Source organism: Leucopleurus acutus (genome assembly GCF_964270905.1).
Source record: "Leucopleurus acutus genome assembly, chromosome: 10".
NCBI lineage: Eukaryota > Metazoa > Chordata > Mammalia > Artiodactyla > Delphinidae > Leucopleurus > Leucopleurus acutus.
This window is the reverse complement of record NC_139153.1, coordinates 18,483,640-18,505,636: the sequence shown is the minus strand read 5'-3', so window position 1 is coordinate 18,505,636 and position 21,997 is coordinate 18,483,640. Positions and strand designations below refer to the sequence as shown.

At 39.7% G+C, this 21,997-nt stretch overlaps 1 protein-coding gene across 1 annotated transcript in view; it reads right to left on the bottom strand.

Annotated features, from left to right (window-relative positions):
• SHQ1 (SHQ1, H/ACA ribonucleoprotein assembly factor) overlaps positions 1 to 21,997 on the bottom strand; it is an 88,974-nt gene that overhangs the window by 32,187 nt on the left and 34,790 nt on the right. The window contains exons 9-10 of the mRNA XM_082847575.1: positions 20,767 to 20,890; positions 3,712 to 3,832 (exon numbers count right to left, since the gene is read on the bottom strand). Coding sequence (XP_082703701.1) covers positions 3,712 to 3,832; positions 20,767 to 20,890 — 245 coding nt within the window. The remainder of the gene's footprint in view (positions 1 to 3,711; positions 3,833 to 20,766; positions 20,891 to 21,997) is intronic.

The window sequence follows — 21,997 nt, the reverse complement described above, 5'->3', positions numbered from 1 at the left end:
ATGGAGTTGTTTCCCTCTACAAACTGTGCACATTAGTGTCCAAAGGGTTGCAAAGTAAGATTTCATTTTGGGGGGTGGGGGGAAGAATGCGAAAAAGCAGTGCAAAAACAAATGCATGGAGAGTATTAATCACAGTAAACCATCTATCAGTTCAATGTAAAAAGGTTCAGTGTCTCAAAGACATACATTTTCTTTTTCCCCCTTAAGTACCTACCTTAAAAAACTACACTAGAGAACACAAAGATACAGAACCTTCATGACAAGCTCAGACTTGTACTAAAGTTAGCTGGGATTTTAGATCTTAATTTCTTTTAAACAAAAATAGACAATCAAAAATTTTCCACGCAGAAAAACAAAATAACACCATATTCTATCCCATGTCATTTCAAATTACACCATGCATTAAAACCATAAAGTATCAAGTTTTCTTCAGTGGGTGTGCACTTCTTGTATAATGAGGAACCAATTAGTTTATTTTAAAAATACTATGCTATGGATATTATGCTATAAAGGAAAATGATTTATAGGGTACTATTATAAGTATTAAACACGTTACAAAATGATATGTGCAGTATTATTTCCACAGGTTTAAAAATGCACTGGAAAATAGAGAAAATACTAAAATACTAACACTGGTGCATTAGATGAAGTGATGGAGTGACTTGCTAAGGTCTTACGGTCCATGAGAGGCAGGGCTGGAACATATTTTACAGGACAAGCTTTTCCACCCCAGCTTAAACCAAAGGGTGTAAAACGCTAAACTTTCAGTACGTCAGAACTACCAGTGCTACTGGTGAGTGCAGCCCACTGGAAAAGAAATAAGGGGAAGGGCGAAGTCTTTTATTGAATGTAGCTAAAAATGACAATAAAAATAAGTTAGAGCTAATTTACAGTTTGGTTCAAAAAGAAAAAAATGAAATGCTCCTTCAACTGGCTCTACTAGATACCATTCAATTCAACTAAAATTTACTGTGCTCACAAGGAACTGTAATGGGCCCAGATAGGTGCTCATTCACATGGACTTCAAAATTTTAGAAGGAGAAAGAGGTATGCCCAATGTGAGGCAGACAGGACATGTGCCTAAGTGATCTCTAAACCAAGTGCTATGGGAATATCCCGGAGGAAGACAGATAAATCTTTAATCCCTCTTCCTATAGGAAAAGCGCTCTACAGGGAGGGCTCCCCGCACACCGCCTCCCCCCGCCCCCCATACCATGGGCAAAGACAACGGCTTGTCTAGGTGGTATATCTGCAAAAACATGAAATCTGGAGCCAGAGCACCTGAGACTATCACAGACCTGTCTCTTATAAGCTATATGACCTCAAGCGAACCACTCTGCATGCTGCCACCCAGGGTGTATTTGCTGCAGGGGCCACCACACTCGAAACTTCCAATGAAGCTTACAGCAAAGGATGGCAGGAAGCGTTCCTTTTCAGAGAAATTATGTGCAGAGTCTATAACTCAAAAACGCAGGAGCTTCAGTTTTTAAGCTCTGCAAATGTGCTCTACAAGACACATATCACGAGGAAAACTAACTACGAAGCACTAAAGCAAAACTTACCACAGTTGTTGCCCTAACTTCATTAACTCAGTGTAAGAATGACTTTGCTACCCATATTCCAGTAAGTTTTTGCCAAAGTAAATGTCTGACTGTAAAAATGGAGTGCTAGTCAGAATTTAGCACTTGCCTGGTATTTCAAATAAAATTTCACAGTCATTATTATTATAATCAAAAACTTCAAATAGAGACTAAGAAAAATGCAGAACTATTTTAATACATAAAAATAAGGTGCTAGATTTCACTAATAAACTGTATGGGAAAGAAATAAAATAGAAGGTGAAAAGTAAGGAAGAAATTAATTATGGAAATTATGGACATTCACCACAGTATTATTAATTCACAGCCAAGAAAGTTCACAGTAAACATGATACTGGAAAGTTCAATTATGCTGTGCTTGAAAAATTAAGAATAAAATTAGAAAATTTGATTAAAATTAGGTTCTCTTACTTCAAGGGGGAGGGGAAAACAGCTGGGTTAGACTAGAGTTAAAACGTAACACACAAAGTGAAAACGACACAGCTAATTTAGGGATAGAAAAGTTACAGTCAAATTGGTAAAGGTGAAAATTTTTTTTCCAAAGTAATCTGAAGAGTTCCTGCTGGTTTCTCTCTTCTACCTTGCTCGCAATACATTAACATCTTTTTTAAAATTACTATTATCATAACAATGACTAGAAACCTAAGAATGTCGTTTTATTTCCTGCAACTTGAAACCCAGGGAAAAAAAATTTTTTAAGTGAAAAAAAGTCCTATTAATCCCCACATCAACTTGAGGGTGTATACCCTTCTAGTTCAATGAAATACGATCTTCTCTCTAGTCAATAAAGAATGCCACAAACAGAGGAAGGAGGCATTCACAGAAATGGGATCCTAGCACAAACGTCGATGCTCATTACATGCTTATAAAATCCTCACCCTGAAAGAAAAAAAGAAAAACCTAAACCCTCACAAATAGGCTATTTCAATTTAATTTTATTATGAAAACAACTGGAAATGGCAGCAGGGTATTCGATAAGCTCAATTAGCAGGAGGATCAAATGAAGTGATGACATACCATCATGACCTCAGGGGTTAAAGATGCAATTTTCCATCTGGCGAAATCTAGATTTCCAACTCGAATGCTGACACCACCTGCTGTATGTTACTGGCGATATCTTGAGCAGTCCCTAAGCATTTTGCTTACAACAGGTAGGGCCTCAAGTTTTTTTCTTATTTCACTCTGCAATATAATTGCTTCCCCATGAACAGAAATCAAAACTAAATTCTATATAATGGTTCACTCAAAACAGGCATTAAACGCCATCCTAAAGCATTCATTTACCAATCACACTAATAGTAAAAATATCATGATCATTTTTCTTCTAAGTCACAAATGATGTTGTGCCATCTTTTTCTCTAGCACCTAAGAATTATTCCAATCAAAGGCTCTCTTTGTATGTTCTCCGTTAACAGTCTCTTGCTACTAAAATGGATATTTTGGGCACGTCTGATAAGAATCAGGTCTATAAAACACCCTTTACAAAATGAAAATTCACTGCATTTTTAAACTTGATACGCTTTCTTGAGTGAGGCAATGCCAAACAATTAAAAAATTTTTTACATACCAGGTTCAAGGAGGCCATTTGTAAATGTTCAGACCCTTAGATACATTTTATTAGGCCCTGAAGACTTTCGTTCTTCTACTCTGAATAAAGGATTCTGTAAGCCAGTGATTAACCAAAGAGGGCACAGCTCTCGTTGTGATTACATTTGATTAGGTTTGTATCCTGTGATGTTTACACATATGCCTGCACACACACTCACATTCACACCCCACTGTAATTAAACCACAGACACAGGTTCAGATAGACCAGTCTTGAGATTTCACTGAGGACAGTCAATAGCATAACACACAACTGTCAGTTTTAACACATATTTTCCAGGCGGTACCAATTTCTTTCTAGGAAAATTAACCTTTTTGTCATCTGCACCTCCTCCCTAAGCAACTTCACCAAGTTCCCTGTGCTGATACAGGACTTCTCAAATGTTTGGTACCTGTACGGGTTTGTCCCTGATTAAAACTTATCCTCCAGGTTATTTCATTTTCTTCCTCCCAGGTAAGTAGGTGTTCCGGAAATGGGAGCATGTAAAATTCGTAACTGAAAACTTACTTGGCTTTCTGAATCCACACACAGTAGTCTGAGATGTAGAGATCGTTTAGAATGTAAGCTGAGTCATTTTCCTGAAAAATTTTGTGAATGTCCAGTAGACACTTTAAAACTGCACTTTTACCTGAAGGAAATTGAAAAAAAATCAAATCATCCTCAAGGAAAAACATCTGATTTTTTTTTAACTGAGAAATTCACACACTGAGGGGTAATATATTTACGGCAGCTCAGAGTTTTAATCATTATTTGAATATTTTTCATATTCTTTTATTGCAAGAAATCATATCAGTACTAAGTCCAAACCTCTTTATTTCTTTCCTTAAGAATTATGAAAAAATCTTTATACTCTATTGTTATAGCTGATTAATTGTGGTTACCTTAAAAATAACATAAAACATGAGTAGGTACATTAAATGACAGGGAGAGAAGCTTCCTAAGTAAGTGAGTATTTAAATGCATCATAACTTTAGACAATGTTCTTCTATTTCAAGCTTTCAAAATACCATGGAAAATTATATTTTAGTTTTCAAATGTCTCTGTTTCTTACATCAACATTTTTTGTCAAGGAATTATCTAGTACAAACTTAAATTTTTTCACCTTGAAGAACTGAAGAAAACTCAGACTGAAAACTAAAATATCATAGCCCTACTTCAAAAACAAGCTGACAAAACCACTTGGAAAAAAAGCCATCAAATACTGAAGTCTTGTTCAACCTAATTATTTCCTCCTGGTTGTTAAATGAACCTAATTTTAATCCAAACCCAAGCCTACAAAAGGAATCGCACAACTCGACAACAATTCCCTAGGTGTTCCAAACTTCAGGATGGTCCCTGAAATTTATTAACCATAAGGCAAATTACTAAATCTACAGTAGTACCACTTCCTTAGATCTGTGAAATACGGCATTTTCAGTTTCACTGTTTTATTCTTATCTTTATAGTCCTAAAACGTGAAAATACTGTACACTGATTTCGTGAAGACACTGGATGTGCTCTCACCGACATTTCCCACTTGGCTTTTAGATATGATAAAAGGATCGTGAGCTACCTAATGACATCACAAGATGCCAAAATTGCTGCCACTAAATTTTTAACACAATTAACACTGGAAAGTGAGCTTCATAAGAGCAGGGACTTCTGTTTTATTTAGTCATTAATCCCCAATACCTAGAACAGAACCTTGTAGCAGTACATTTTCAATTGAAGTATTTTAAGGATGAATGAATGAATGACACAGTAATCACCTGCTTAAAGGCTCACAATGTCTTCCATCCCCTAGCCTCACACACCAAGCCCTGACGATTTTTCTCTGGAAATGCCTCTTGTAGCTGCCCTTTCCCCACCACTCCCTGACCACCCATCCTCACTCATGCGGAGATTATAAATTCTTCCGCGTCCCTCGGACTCTCTCCCGCGGAGCCCTCTGACATTGCATTTTGATGCACTGCTTTCATCAGGGCCCTCCCTGCGCTTGCTTTCAAGGCTCTGTGGACTTGTCCGTGGCCCATTGCTCAACTGCTTCCCCACACCTGGAAGGCCTTTTCCTCTCTGTTCCACCTGGAGGGATCCTAGCCTGCCTTCACAGCCCAGCTCAAGCCTTCATCCTGCAGGAAGCCCGGACTGACTTCCCTAATCGTCAGAGCTCTCACTAAACCCTGCAAAGGAGAGAAACGGAAAGGAAACTCGGCTGATTCTCCTCATAACCTCCTTTGCTCACTTCACAGAAGGAGAAACTGAGGCTCAAGGACCGTTAAGATACAGTGCCATTGAGTGGAGGGCCCGGGATCCAAATTCTTAATTTACTGACTCCCGAAGCTACCCGCTATGCTACCCATGTGCTCTTGGGCCATTCGGTCTACATCACGTTTTTATTATTTGAGTTAAGCAGGTAGTAAGTTCAAAACAGGGGCCATGTTTTTTTCCAAAATTTTCACTATGTGGCTTCCTCATACGCAGAGGGGAGGAATGTCAATAAACGCTCCACTGCTCAACGGGTTAAAAGAAATACTTAGAAGGCCTAAAACTACACTTGGTTAAGTCAAGGTCTTTGTGTCTTATCAAAGTGGCCCAGGGCAACTACGTGTTAACGAAGAGTGGGGATCCCCCCACGCCCCAGGCCTAGAAGGCAGAGTCTGATGACAGGAGGAGAGAATACAATCAAAACTCACAAAACTATGAAACCAAGTTAGCCGTGTTATCCAAACAGAAAAAAATCAAGGGAGAACTAACTAAACTGTGAGAATTTTTGGAACAGTTTAAATTGCAACAGAGAAAAAATGTCAGGGCAAGGGTATGCCAATTTCTTACTTTCTCTCACACTCTCTCTCTCTCTCTCTCTCTCTCTCTCTCTCTCTCTCTCTCTCTCTCTCGCTTGTTTGTGGGAAGCGGGACAGGGCGGTTTATGAAAACTACTAACTTAAAGTTTTAAAAGTCAGCCATAGGTCTTTACCCAAAAAATAAACCATTCACTTGAAGCTTGTATAAGCTCCTCTATAGCGTGATGCCCCTGAATACTGCCTCTCGAGGACATGCCTTACTAACAGAAGTGGGTTAATAGAAAATCCAGGACTTGGAGCTGGGCCTCACAGCAAATAATTCAGCAAGTGAAGAAAAGGGGTAGGTATGCCAGCTTGGAGGGCGGTGTGAAAAGGAGCAGAGTGGGACTTAAAACAGGGTAGGTTTGGGGCACAACAGAAAAAGACCATTTAGGTGGAGCAGATGGTTCCAGGAGAAGAACAAAGGGAGTACACGGACGAGCCTGGGAGAAGCCAGGCTGTGACAGAGAGCAGGAGATGAACGCAGTCAGGCAGGACGGTGGGGACAACACCTAAAGGCAGGTGTGCACGGCAGCGACAGAAGACCCTACACACCAGAGAGTTTTCTGAAAAGGAGTGTGGAATTAAGGTCACATATTTAACGAGAACCCATTGCAACCGTTACCTAATGAAATTAGAGGAGCTCTCTTCTGTTGAGAGAGAATCTCTAATCATGAATTACTGAATAAAGCCAATTAAATCTTCAAATTAAAAAAAAAAAATTCCTAGTTTCGTTCTGCAGACATGCCTAAAGTGAGGTTGTCCCTTGCTAAGGGCCACAGGCAAGCTGAAATCTTCCAGTTATCACAAAATAACAACAATAATAATAATAGCAACACCCAAAGTAATCAAATTTAAAGTGAAGCTGCATTGTACTTACATGTTTTGATCCCTATTTTCTTAAAAAAAAAAAAAAGACAAATACACATGGAAAAAACTCTTAAACATAAACACCACACATGGGATTACAGTTATTCTTCTTTAAACTTTCCCCTATTTTCAAAATTCTGCACAATAAACATTTATCTATTTAACAAAAAGTCAGACATTCCCTACTACATAGCTAACGCTTGAAATACTGACAAAGAAGGTTAAAATTTTTAAATTCCTATTTCAATTTTCTTTACCTTGTATTTTTGCACAACTGAGAAGTAATATTTACATCAGGTGATTCTAGAAAATCACACGCGAGGCACTTTTGAAAGAGAAAGTTACGCATTCTTCCAAAGCTTGTGTTTTCATTCTCAAACTATTTTCAGTGTGCTATGTGACAAGTAAGGTAAAAGAAAAGTAGGCTCCCGGCAGCTGACACTCTAGAAGAGAAAGTACATTAAAACCATCCTGCCCCCAACATTGTGTACTGTTACCCCAAGGCCATACTTGACCTCGTGTGTTCCCACTAAAACACCAGAGGTGACTACAGCATCAACAGATGATTACATTACAGCCAGGAAGCTCAGGAAGCATGCAGCTTTTTTTTTTTTTTTTTTTTTATAACATCTCTCTTGCACTGACTGCTCCTTCTCTCAGGTTGCCAACCACTTATCCAACAGCTATCAGCGAAGGAAAGAGCTGGCCCTCCTCCAGGCTGTCACACAGCCAGTGGTTAGAAGGGGACTCAGTGTACCTGCCTCCTGTGGGGCTGTATCCAGTCATGGGCTCGTCACACATCCCATGCGCCTGAAAAACTGCTCAGGCCTAAATCTGAGAGATTCATTTCTGCTCAAAGGCACTGCAGGAAAGTGACCGTTTTTTGCCAGCTCACTGCCTGGTCCAGAGCAGGAAAAAGCAGGTACCTTGCACAGTAACCATGGTAACTATTTTCACCACAGAGATGCAATAACAGGCCTGTCCAAAGAGTTAGGGATTCTCTATGCTCAACCTCGTCCTCATTGAAGCCAACCCTATCCATGGAGCAAAGACTTCTGACACCAAGATCTCTCCAAGAGAGTCTAACACCAGTGAAGGCAGTTTAAAACCAGTAACCTGGCCTATAAATGACAAGTGCCATGAACGTTTAACCTCAGGGAAAATGACTGTCTAATGACAACAGAGACACATAGTAACAACATTAAAAAAAAAGGATGATAGTAACAAGCAGGTAGGCAGTAAACAGTATCTAACACAGTCTCTGGCTACGCATTCTCCAGCTTTTCTTTAAAGGGAACGTAAACTAAGAACAATGCACTTTCCTGTTCTGGACAGATGCGGCATCTCAGGTTAATATATCTTAAACCAGAGACGAGATTGAGCTGTTCTAAAGTAGAATCCACTGGCTATTTGAAACCTTCCTATTAGCCGATGAGGTTTGGCCATAATCGCTCACTGACAGACCAAGCTCATGGTTGAAGGCTCTTAAGAAATGGCTCCCATCTCTAGGAGATTAAAAGGATAGTGGATGTTTCCACTGGCTAAAAGCCAGCATAGAAAAAAAATAATAAAAACTGCTAACTCTATATAGCAAGAGCTGAATTTCTTTTCAACTCTTGGTACATTATAGCAATGATATGGCTGTGGTTTTCAGGGTAGCTATTTCTGTCCTTGAAAGTCTGAGCCATACAAGACAAGAAGCCAAAAAGAGTAAAGGAAAAAGAGGTGGTTATTCAAAACACCTGGAGGAAAGCACTGCTTGGTCTTCATTTGTAAAATCATCTCAAAATGAAAGCCAACAGGGCTATCATCCTAAAATGCATAACTCAATAGATATCTGGCTAGAATTCTGGGATTTTTGATGAGACCACATTATCAGGAGGGATAATTCATGAATTATTCTTAACATTAATTTTCAGAGATCATCTGACCATAAAAAGAGATGACAGAAGAACTGTGTCAAATTAATCCAAGTTAAGAGCATCGAAGTGTGGTAATTTGCTTCAATATCGGGCCCTGTTAGGAAGTAGCATAAAGTCCAGTCCCTAACAATTAACACAAACGTGCGTTAAATTTAACTTTATGAAAGCTTCTCAGTCTGTTTAGTACTTTTATCCTCAACTTCCTCAGATGCCATTTAAGCTCTTACATTTTGGGGCTGTAATAAGAAACAAATACTGGAAGCCATGATAGTTGTTATTTTGAGCACAAATTCACAGCCCTAAATAAATTTTTAGATTCTTTTTTGTTATTAAAATTACATATACTGTCTGTATAGCCACAAACAAAATCAACACAAAGCAAACATACACTCTGTAAGTGTTCCCTTTGCCTGCAATGCACAAACCTCAACCCAAACCTAACTTACCATCAAGTCTCACAAGGAGCATATACTTCCTTAGGAACTGGCTTCCCACTCACCCAACCCCTACCCTGACCCAAGCCGGGTTGAGTTGCTCCATAACGCCTGCCACACTGTCCCTTATGGTAGTTAACAGCTACCCACTTCCGCTGCACCAAGGACTCTCCATACACTGCATCATTTAACCCTACTAAGGTCGGTGACCTCTTGCTCATTTCATACATGAGGAAACTGAGACTCAATGTAATGAAAGAGTTGGCCAAGATCACAGCTGGGAAGCAACAGTCAGGATGAAAACAGGTACATCTGCCTCCCAGCCACTGCCTAATATATAGCGTCACTATTTATCACACTGTGTGGCAACCTCCTTGACAGGAAAGAACACGGCTTCTCATCTGTCTTCCCGGGTCTAGAACAATGTCTGGCAAACTGTAGGATCCTGTTCAGTAAAGACTGGCTGTTAATGTAGCCTGGCTCACACAGAACCTAAGTTTAAAAGCACCTGGTCAAATTGCTCAGTAAACACGTACTAGTTGTAACACCTTTGTGATCTGTACACTTAAGCCATGATGTCATGACAGATGTGGGCTATACAATGGGTTTGCCTCCGCTTTTTACTTCTATTCCCTGACAAGAAAAGGATGTAGCTGTGCCAACTTTCTTCTATCACCACACCATCAGAAGTTCAAATAATGAATTTAACCCAAGGCTGCTTTTTGCCTTTTCTGCTCTAACAATCCCTGCCAGATTTGCTGGTTTGAAAGGACAGCTTGGACATTCACTCTATCCTCCTCCTTAAGTCACCTGTCAAAGCAGTGGTTGTGTCAGTTTAGAAATACATGGCCGGATGTCATCAAAATTACATAATGGCAGCATGACTAATTTTTCTTCAGACAGTTAAGAGTGAGGCATCCAAGTTCAAGGTAGAACATTAAAAAAGAAAATCCCATCTATACAGTAAGTATAAAAGTAGAAAGGTTAAGAAGTTGAACATGCACGGAAAAAAGCTCTTGGAACAGTTGCAATGTAGACCTGAATTAAAAACAAAAAAATCCATAAGCACCTAAAACTTCTTAATTCTGTGGATACAATTTTATTTCAACTATTCCACCTTATGAATACAGCATGTATCTCAATGCCTGGTAGCTCAATTTAAAATAAATTCTTTGCATTGCTCCTTTAATTAAGACTATTATACTTCATTTTCCCAGGAGCTATTACTTAATATGAAAAGTTCTGACTTTTTTTTTTTTTGGAATTAGCTTAGTTTCCAGTTGGGAAAACTAAGACTGTACATGCAGTCAGAGAGAAGAAACATGTAGGAAGAAAGACAACTGCATTCCTTAAATGGCTCACAAAGGGGAAAAACAAACCCAGTCCGACCAGACTTACGAGTCCCTTTTGGTGATGGGAAATACTGACCAGGTCAAGGTAAAAGGAAAAAAACCAAAGCCTTTCGACACCCTCACTGTATCACAGTTGAGAATGTCTGTGATGGCTGAATGGTTTACATACTGGGAGAACTGAGTTACGCTTCTTTATATTTTAATCAGTGTACTGGAAACAGAATCTAGTAAAGATGATTACATATCTCTATCTACATGTAAGTTTAATTTATATTAAAAAGTTACATAAAAACTTTGATTATGACATTAAGGTCTAAGAATTCTAGTCTCAAAATTCTAAAAGGCTAAGGAAAGATCATTAAAAAGCTACACATAAATAATCTTGTGCAGTTCTTAGCTAACTTCTTTACAAAGTAAAAATAACAATGGTAACTCTTGCACTGTGGAACAGTTGTACAGCCCAGAATCTGCTTGCCTTGGTGTCATTTCTTAGCTGTTTGGTACTTTATCTGAATCTGTTTCCAGGTCTGTAGATGGAGAGGGGAAATTCTTCACAATTGCTGTGGGAACTGAGCGAGACAAGGACATGTAAGCACTTTACAGATGACGAGGGAAGGAGGACATCAGGTCATATGGGATCAAGGGTCCCGGGACTCCCCTGACTAGCTCCTACCCTTCTACCTGCAAAGCACGTGCCCACGTACTCCTTCCTCCTCCGCACCACTGCTGGCACCCCAGTCCAGACCCAGTACCTGTCCCCAAACTACTCGGCTTCAGGTGAGAATGGTGGTCTCCTCTATTCTCCACACCTCGAATCTCACCCCCTGCAATGACTTGGTGTTTCTGCCAGATCAATGTGACTCCACGGGCCTGTCACAGACCCCAAAGCCAGACTCTGCAGTGGTCCCTCACTGAGTAAGACCTAGTCTCCTCAGAGGAAGGCAAATCCTGTATGGTATCACTTATATGTGACATCTAAACAATACAACAAACAAAAGACACACACTCACGGACAGAGAGAACAAACTAGTGGTTACCAGCGGGGAGAGGGAAGGGGGAGGGGCAAGATGGGGTAGGGGAGCAAGAAGTACAAACTATTAGGTATCAAATAAGCTACAAGGATACACTGTACAACACGGGGAATATGGCCAATATTTTGTAATAACTGTAAATGGAACGTAACCTTTACAAATTATATATAAAAAAAAACAGAGCCAGTCTCCTTAGGAAGCACTGCAGGCTCTCCACCGTGCTCCCCAACACACCACTCCCGCCTCTTCCTTCAACTCCCCTCACAGCCCAGGCCTCCAGACAAAGCAGAATATTTGTCATTTCTTAACGTGTAGCTCTTCTCTTTTCCTCTCCCTGATTTTCTTTACTTTCTGCTTTCTCAGGAAATACCTTCCTCCACTTCTTTTCTAAATCCTACACATTCTGGAAGTAATAAGGGCCGTGCACCTCACGCATCAGGCTGTGTGCTTCTGCCCTGTCTAGCCCCTCCCCTCCCCCGTATCAAAGCACCCTCTGGAGCCCAGTGAGGAGGCATGGCACTGGAATCCGGGGACTCATCCCCTCCACCCGGACCAGGCTAAGCTGAGGAGGGTAGCCATACAAAAGCAAGTAGAAAGAGAGGTCAGGGGTCCGGGTTTTGTTCTGTTCTGCTTTCTTAAGGTTCCTGGTCATAGTCACTTAAGAGAATGCAGGACCTCTACCTCCTTCCCCACCTCATCTTGGAGCCCACACCAGGGGGAGACTGGGTCTCACGCTGCGACGGAAGGAGCAGAGACCCGGTACAAGGCCTCCCTGCAGCTGGAAGCGGGCAGGACCAAGAGGGTGTGAGAAATCAGGCTGGCACTTAGCTTGCTCTGGAGTCGAAATCATAAACTGATGGCCCACACAGGCTGACCCGGGTGCCCAGACATGCCATGGCTCTTATAGTATCACTTTAAATCTTGACATCTTTGTTCACATTCAAACTTTTGAGCAATTTTATATTAAAGATCATGACTTTCCACTTCTTTTTAAGTCCCTAAAGGTGGCAACTCTACATATCCACGTGGCAACAACAGGCTACCGATGGAGCATGTATGTCTCCAGTTCACACAGGCCTCATTGCTCCCATGTTTCTTCAACTCTGCCACCCTCATTCATTCGCCTGCTTGGCCAAGCAGGCATCTCTGTTTCTCCTAATGTTGAAGGACCTACTCTAACAGGAACGAACTAGTTCAGGTCTGTCTCATCCTGTGGGGAGGACAGAAACAGCTGACAGGATTCCCTTCAATACTGGCTACTACCTGGAACGGAAGGCAGCCAAAGACTTTGGCTCACTTGGAGAGGGCTCCCCTCCAATCCTGTACACAGCTGACCCTTGAACAATGAAGGGATTAATCCGCATGTAACTTATAGGCAGCCTCTGTATCTGCAGTTCCACCCCATCCACAGATTCAACCAACCGCAGACACGGTACCACTACAGTATTTCCTATGGAAAAAAATCCACCTAGGAGTGGACCTGCCCGTGATCAAACCCACGTTGTTCGAGGGCCAACTTCAGGTATACCTATAGCAAGGGGAGGCACATTTTTTCTCTGAAGAGCCAGAGAGTAAATATTTTGCCTTTGCAGGCCACATAATCTGTTGCAACTACTCAACTCTGCCATTGTATCACAAAAGCAGCCATGAACAATACCCAAGTGAAGGAGGATGACTGTGTTCCAATAAAGCTTTATTTCTGGGCACCAAAATTTGAAGTTCATATAATTTAAATGTGTCATGAAATACTATTTTCCTTTTGATTTTTTTTTCAACATTTGAAGATGTAAAAAGCATTTTTAACTCACAAGTCATACAGCACGGATTTGGCCTGTGGGTGGTAGTTAAGGTATTTTCTTAAGGGATTTTTCTCCTTTGTATATTACAAATCCTTATATTTTGTATACTATCTTTTGTCTTATCATTCCTGTTACACAATAAACTCAAGAGCCAAGGTCAAGTCATATATAGTCTCATAACTCTTTGATGATTCTCCTTTAATGCCTTGCACTGAGAAGGGATTTGATCTGTGTCTGTTGAATAAATATCTGCTTGCTTGTTACTTTTCAGTATTAATTCCTATTGAAAGAAACCCTAACTTGCAAAAATAGGATTCTTCCATGATTTCCATTTAACATATAAAGTATTATTCAATTTACTTCATCTAGGTCTCAGTATCACCATGCAACAGGACTTTCACTCATTACGGTAAATAAAATATTTTCTCTTTGTTCTCCCAAATTTGTCTTAAATATATACATTTTCCTGCCTTTATCCGCTTACTTAAAGAACGTAAACTTACAGTTACTTCCTTAAAAAAAATAGATCAATAAAAAATATCTCTAAACTGACTTAAGATTTATTAAAAGAGGCACTAACCAGAGAAGTTTTTTTAAAAGCCATAATATCAAACCATGTAACTAACCTCCTGGGGGTTCTTTTACACCACTCAGCTCAGAAACTGCAGAAATTAACAAAAAATCTTATATAAATAGTACAGGAAATACAATGTAGATTTAAATTGGATATATGCATATATATATGTGTATATATCTATATCTATATATATATCTATACACGCACACACATATATGTAAATATTTAAGAGATCAGCAGTGGATTTTGAGCCATCACCCACCCGTAAGATACTTTAAGTGATTTTTTTGGAGCAGAATAACCATAAGATCTTAATCATCTGTGGCAATTAAAAGGCATTTGTAAACCATACAGGAAATGCTGCCCCCTAGAGAGTATTTTAAGGGAACAAAGAATGTTTTATACAAATGTAATAACCCAGAGATTACGACGTGAGCAATCTAAAAAAATTTCAGAGATTAACAATATTTAATGATTAACAGGCTCCTTAGAGGAAACAAGTGTCTATGGAGTTGATCGGAATTTGATTTTGCTCCCTTTAATGTTTATGTACATACACAGCATCCTTCCATACAAAAGTGTATGTATAAACCCACAAATGCTCTGAGGGTAAATAATACAGATAGATACCAAGAAGGTGCCAATTTAAGACTGGGAACCCAGATTTAGGCTCTGATGAAGAGGTGTGAGTAAAAGAAATCTGCTTTGCCTGGTGGAAGAAACCCAGGAGAGTGAGGCCAAAGACTGGCACATGGGGACCTCCCAGCAGAGTCCTACTCTTTCCCACACACGTTCCAGCTGCAGCTCCCACGCACCAGGGCTCAGAAGCCCCTCCTTTCTTAGGTTAGCTGGTATGCAAGTAAGCAGTCAGCAAAAGCAGGTACCAAAAGTACTTCAATATTTGATCTGAATTCCACGCTACTGAAATTTCCTGAAAGCACTACGGTTGTTCCATTCTTTGAGACATTTTGTGATGGGGAATTGACTAGGAAATGAAAAGTTCAAGCACAATTTAGAATGAAGAAGAAAATAGAAAGAATTATCACCTCCTGGCTGGGGAGCAGGGAATTAAGTGATCATATTAGGGAAGCAGAGAAATCAATTCTGGAGACCAGCTGACTCAAGTAGGAAAGGAACTGTCAACTAGTTTTAGAGGCTGCAGAGCAAATCTCAGGGTCAGAGAGCCTATAACTCCCAAGTTTCACTGATGAAATCATGCTCCTCTATGAACTGCCTCATGCCCCGCACTCACAATATTTAGAACACTTCTCCTACTCCTATGTCCAGTACTACCCACCCTTCAAGTGCCAATTCAAATTTCATGTCCCAAATGAAGCTTCCTCTGATCCCCAATGAAATGTCACCTCTCCCTGTTTTGAACTACTTAGCTGGCATTTCGTGTAAGGTGCTCACCACTGCCTACCCTGTATTTTACATTTGTGATGGACATCTTAGCTCCCCTACTCACGCAGGTGCTCCCAAACACAGTACAGGAATCTAATTCAGCTTTCTGCTGCTCTTCGTATGTACAGGGCACTTTGTACGTAATAAATAGCTTTTTAGTAGGTACTGACAAAATACCTACTGAATGAATAAATAGATGGACGCATCAACCCATGTACAAGTACTGAAGAGCAACAGGAAATTGAGGAGCCGATAATCTGAAGTCAAATAAGGCAGAAGCTCCCCTCTGTAGGAGGTTAAATGTCTTACGTGACTTAAAGCTCAGCTAATTTTCCTCGCTTTATGTTTTCGCCCGCTGTATTTCTGCTTTGAGCTACTTATTACGAATGTAATTTTTTTTTTTAAACCTGGTAGCTGTGTTATTCCAGGGCCCCCATTAGAATTTTAAGTTCTCTGAGTGCGAGTCGCATCCTTCCTGCTCGCTCCTGGATCTTCAGACCCAGCTCAGCACCTTCACATAGCAAGTGCTCAACCAACACTTGTTGAATAACCCTCAAAATCATTTTACATAATGCACTTGAGGAAAAACTAAAAGGTCTAATCGTTCCTTAAAATGTCCCTAATAGAGAAGCCACAAAAATGAAATACAGATGAATGTCAACACCGAAAACTCCTAGTGATTTCATCTTCTAGTTTTCAAGTTACAGTAATCTTTACAATTCAGTTAAAAAGCAGCATTTGGACTTTTGACTAAATAGAATTCAAACACTAAAAACAAACTCATCTTCCAGGTTGCGTGAGGACTCAGAGCTCACACAACATACTGGCCATAGCTCAGTTTCTTGAACTATCATTTTCCTTAAAGGAAAAGATCAGCCCCCAAGTCCTGTGCTGTGGTTCTTTTCTTTCACATTGATTGTGTTATTACAACTATCTACAGAGGAGGTTAGTAAAGCAGTCATTTCTGAAAAATTGATTATTGAGCCCAGTGAGACTAATATGTAAGGGTTATTAATTGTATGAAGTAATGCCAGTTTTTACTTGGTAACAATAACTAATCTCCAGAAGCCTGTTTCTTAGGTTATGGTCTGCCATGCAGCCACTAGGCATCAGACCCCAAATATTCATGGAAAGGCAGGTTTCTGGTTAGCCCTAAAAACAAAACAGAACCAGAAATAATAATAATACTACCTTCAAATGTGTGTTTTCATTAGCCAAAAAAATTTATACAACTGTCTGAACAAAAAGTATAATATTTTCTACAAAATGGTGAATAGGGGTTAAGAGTCCAGACTTAAATAAACAAAGATCACAACATGTACAAAGAGAGACCACAGGACGGTGAACCCCCAAGTACTCATCACCCGGCTTCAGCAAGTACCAACTCGTGGCCAGCCTTGTTTCCTCCACACCCTGCCCACTTTCCCCCGACCCACTGTGGATTATTGTGAAGTGAATCCTGGCTTCATATAATTTCCTTTACTATAACTATTTCAACACTTCAAAGGGCACAGACTTTGAGTCAGACAGACCAGGCGTCCAGTCCAGGCTCCGCCAACTCCTAGCTGGGTAACCCTGGGCAGGTAGAGTGAACTTCCTTGAGCTTGTCTTCTATCTGCAAAATGGAGACAGAAATCCCGACTTCTCAGGAAGACAGTGTGGATGAAATGAGGAACTGAGCCTAGCGCTGGCCCACAGAAAGGAGTCAAGAGGGCGCTGCAGCTAGAATGCCTACTGTGCTAGCACGTTAAGGCAGGACTCTCTCTGACTCACTTCCAATAAGGCTCACAAAGGACAAAAGAGATATCGAGTGTTCCCATATAGTAACAAGACATGCTAAAACCCTCTGAGCTAAGCTTGTAGAGACACTAACCAAAAACTGATTTATGACCCCTTAGAACAATATTCACCACTGGGAATTTAAGTGTAAACAGGTCCAGAAAGTCTCTTCGGATAAGGTCGCTGGAGCGCTATGGGGTTTCTACCACCACTCAGGAGGGAGAGGAGAAGGTACTTTCCTACCACCTTAAACCCCCAAGAGAAAGGGGGTTTTGTGGGGGAACCCTGGAGAACGTAACCTACCTGGCCCGGAAGCTGTGGGGATATAAAGCCTGGTGTCTGACCCGAACCTGATCACAGGCCCCCAGGGAGAAGCATGAAGGAACAGCCCGCGGCCGAGTGGAGGGCAGCTCTGGAAGCAAGCAGTGCTCTGCAGCAGGGCAACGGGCCCCTCGCCACTGCTGGCTTCCCAACCTGACGCAGGCCCGAGCTGGGGAAGGCAAGATTTATTTTTTTAATCAAGTTCAAAGGAAACACTTTGAGTACTGAAATCAGACTCCTCTTATAATCTAAAGCAATAGAAAAAGTTACAGAATATCATATATTATAGGATATACGTGTGTGATGTGATATTTATAGGATACATATTCCATCCAGAAACAATCAAAGAAAGACTCCACAGAATGAGCTCAAAGGGGGGAACGGGGAGAAAAAATTAAGTTTTTCCCCTTTTACCCCTTGAAGTTTAGCCCTTTCAATCTAACAGTTACATTATATGTTCAACAGCGGCACAAGAGTATAAAAGAAGAGTAAAGAATCCCTTTAGAAAGCTGAATGAAACGTAGACAGGAGTACAAACGGTAAGTTGTATAAACAATGTATAATCAAATACTAAACTATGTCACTTCTAAAGAGAATAAAATTTCTTAAAACATATTAGAAAAGCTGCTCTCTTTTGATTCCTTTTGTTCATTGATTTTTCAGTGAGTAACAGCACCTAAGTGATGCTTCCATAAAGGATTCTTCCCACTCTTCCCCAAAGAATGCAACAAGGAGGAGGAAGTGAAAATTGCTAAAGAGACAGGAACAGATAGAAAAAATGGGGATGATCACGTGCCCCAAGAATATCAATTCAGGGAGAGCAATTCCACATGCAAGGCCCTATGTTAAGCACTAAAATAACACTTACAGGGACAAAGTAGGTTTTCTGGCCTTGCAGGAATTTGAGCGAGACATACGGTAACAGTGAGAGATGAATATACAGTCTTCCGGGGTGGGGAAGGTACAGCAGAGAGAATGTAAAGTTGAAAATAGCCAAAGGCCCAGTGAAGAATCTTTGTAAAGGCCTCTGTGAAGTCACGTAAAGCAAATTCATGGCTGCTTAAAAACTTAGCTCTCAGTCAATCTTCTGTGGATTCTGACACCAGCCTTCCTTCATTGGTTCTGGAAGCGTGTTTCACTTGAGGTTGGTGTTTCTTCTGGGGCAAGACTTATTTATTACTTTCAACTATGGAAGCACTATACTGACCTTTATAATAGAAGTGTGATCACTCTTTTGAATTATAAGTAGGCACGAATTCATTCTTGGAAAACATTAAATGCCAAACCAGAGCTACCTGCACTTAAATTATAAGGTGTCTAAACAACTGAGACTCTTCCATGGCATTAAAGGCATCCCAGTGTCACCCACCTGTATGAACAAAGGTTTCAATCCTCATCCAGAACTTGCCATCCCCTTAGCTCATGGTGTGAACTCTAGACAATCCAGCTCTCTGTTTCAGCACTAACGAGCCACAACCTAAATTAGCCACAGAACATACTGTGCATGATTTATAGAGGGTTGGTATTCATTTTTAGTGCGCTACCTCAGGTTTTCTGTTGCTATTACAACACAGCTGATAAGCCTATTTTTTGTCAGATAGATAATGATTTCAACCTACTAAAACTCTGAGTAATTGACTACAGTGTAAGTCAAGGCAATCAAATTTATTTTTGGTTATGAATCACAGAACTGCTTACTTTTCAAATAAAAATGCAGAGAACTAGATTATTTCCCAGAATGAAAAGTAACAAGTAAGAGGGTGTGTGTGCACGCGTGTGTGTGCACGCACATGCACACGGGGGTTTTGCCAGTTTTCCATCTCGAAGCCACGATACAACAAGATAATCACCAACTGCATTCTCACTGTTTAAATCTATGAATAATGTGCAGATAATCTAGCATGACTTAAACAAGAAATTAACTGTGATGTAACTCAAGTTCAACCATCAGTCATTTACAGTAGATTAATTTTTCAAGGTAATTTTTGCAGTTCAAAAAATATCCTGGACAGAAGGCAAGAAGAAAGAACATGCAAAAACAAAAATAGCAAAGCAGTTTGTTTCCCACTGTTAAAGAAGACAGATTCCTCAAAGGTAGTAGCTCTGCTGTCCTACAATCAACAATCCTTTAAAATAAAATACGGCCAGTCCGAACCAACAGGATTAACAAAACGTATCTTCCGTTTAACTATGATTCACTTTCACAGTTATTATCTACTTTGAAAGAATCTACTTCAAACATGACTTTTTCCCCCAGAGCAAGAAGACTACAGGTTACACAGAAGTCAAAGAAACACCGAGATAAACCTCTAGGAGGGACAAAACATTAGAGATGTGATTCTTCCCCTTAGGCCAATGAAGTCACCTAGATATAAAGGAAAGAACGTCTTCCTTTCTTTCTCCTTCTTATCCTCAAGTCTGAAAACTAAACCCCCAGAAGCATTTTTATCTAAGGACAAAGAAATAAGACTCTCGGAGGAAAAATACAAGAAACGACCATAAAGTACAGCAAGTGACTTTTGAATAAATGTGCCACAATTAAGACATGCAAGTGGATGTTGCCCCTTCGAAGTCATTACCTTGGAAACTATATACTTAATCCAATGATGCTGTCACAGGCACTTCGGAATTTGTTTCAGAGCTCAGAATTTGCCACATCCTTAAAAATAGCAAATATCTGTCTTTTTGGATTTGATATAGCAATAGTCAAAAGTCCTCGGAGTAGCTGTGCTTTCTTTGCAAAGCCTTTCCTGATCTCCCAAGTCCAGGTTCCATGCCGCCTCCTATGATCACTCTCCTTCCCCCAGCAGAGAACTTTTCACTCAATGTTGGAATTGCTTACTTACTTACCATCCGTCACCCTGGCAAAACCATAAACTTCATAGGAGCAGGGAACTTATTTATTATTATACTCACAATCCTAGAATAATGCCTAGAAAATTATAGGCATCTGAATGACACAGAAATACTGCACGTTACAATCTACTATAACACAAGATGGTTTGGAGAACTGTCTCTATTTACCCTCCCTACTCCTCTCTGAAAAGAGTACCATACTTCTCTGTGTGATTATACACCTATATGGAGGGACTATTACTTTATACAATACCTGGGAGGAAAAGGGGTTGGATGGGATGATTTTCATTACTTCTTTTTGTATGGGAAAAAAAAAAGCAAAGATCATGATTATAGCCTCACAGACTAAAAGTGTTTAACTTTTCACTCTCAAATTTGCAAGCATAATAACATCTTACCTAGTTGCAACACCTTTATAGTGTCTCTGTAGGCTTGCATCACCAGCTTGAAATGGCGGTAAAGTGGATAGCACAAAACTCTTCTTCCAAAAGACACCAGGATTTCATGAACATTAGTCCAAGTCTGTGAAGTATCATTTAAATGAGTAATCGTTTCCATATTACACAAAACAAAAGCACACAATGAAATGTAAAACTATTCTCAATTAAAAACTAAGTTTGGATCAACATGAAGCCAAGTGGAAGACAAATACAAAGCCATGAAGTGAGACTCTTTCTGTAAACCTTACAATAAAATTTTTATCTCAGTCTTTGTAATTTCTCATACTTTATCAACGTATCACAAATGCTCCTTAGAAATCACATACGTAGCAGGAAAGTTTTAAAAAGTCTTTTAAGAATTACCAATATGAATGTAAAACACATGGCACTAACAAAATACAGATGCACATAAAAGACATTTCTAAATGATATATGTTTCATGTTTTTGTCTTTTAGGACCATTCGAGATAATGCAGATGAAAAATATAGAACTCTTTAGTGAAGTGTGTTCTCAGTTCCCCCTTCCCCCTCTTTTGATTTTTTGGGTTTTTTTTGCGTTTTTTTGCTTTAGGCATGAGTAATACATGGTATTTACTTCAGTAATTTGCTTTCACTTTTCAAAGAGAAAACTACTCATTTCTGGAAAAAAGGCTTTATCCTGAATGGTAATGGTTAATGGTAATGATACCATTAACAATGCAAAACTTACCAAAAACACTAAACAAAGGCAATTTTCTACAAAATTGTTTTTTAATTCGGTTTTGATTAAAAATGCATTAAAAATGTAACCCACATATAAAAATTAAAATATAAAATTAAAAGTAAGGGAGTATACATCACTTCCATGTATTTTCATCCTTAACAAATGAGTGATCTGATTATGAATACTGAGTACCCAACAGAGGATGCTTTATATCTAAAAAGGAATGATGAATTTCTAAAATATTCTGGCAAAAAACTAAACATTTATAGAAGTTTGACAGAGCTAGTTACATGCCTGGCAATTCTAAGTTATCTCAAAAACAATAAAAATGTCAAAATAAAATCATAAATAGGTGGATCTCTTCATGCAGACTTTTATAACTAAACTATGAAATTATCTAGTCCCCAACTAGTTTGTTTTCAGTATTGGAATAATCAATGCAATTATTATGAAAGCCAGCTGCTCCATTATATGCTGATTATGGAA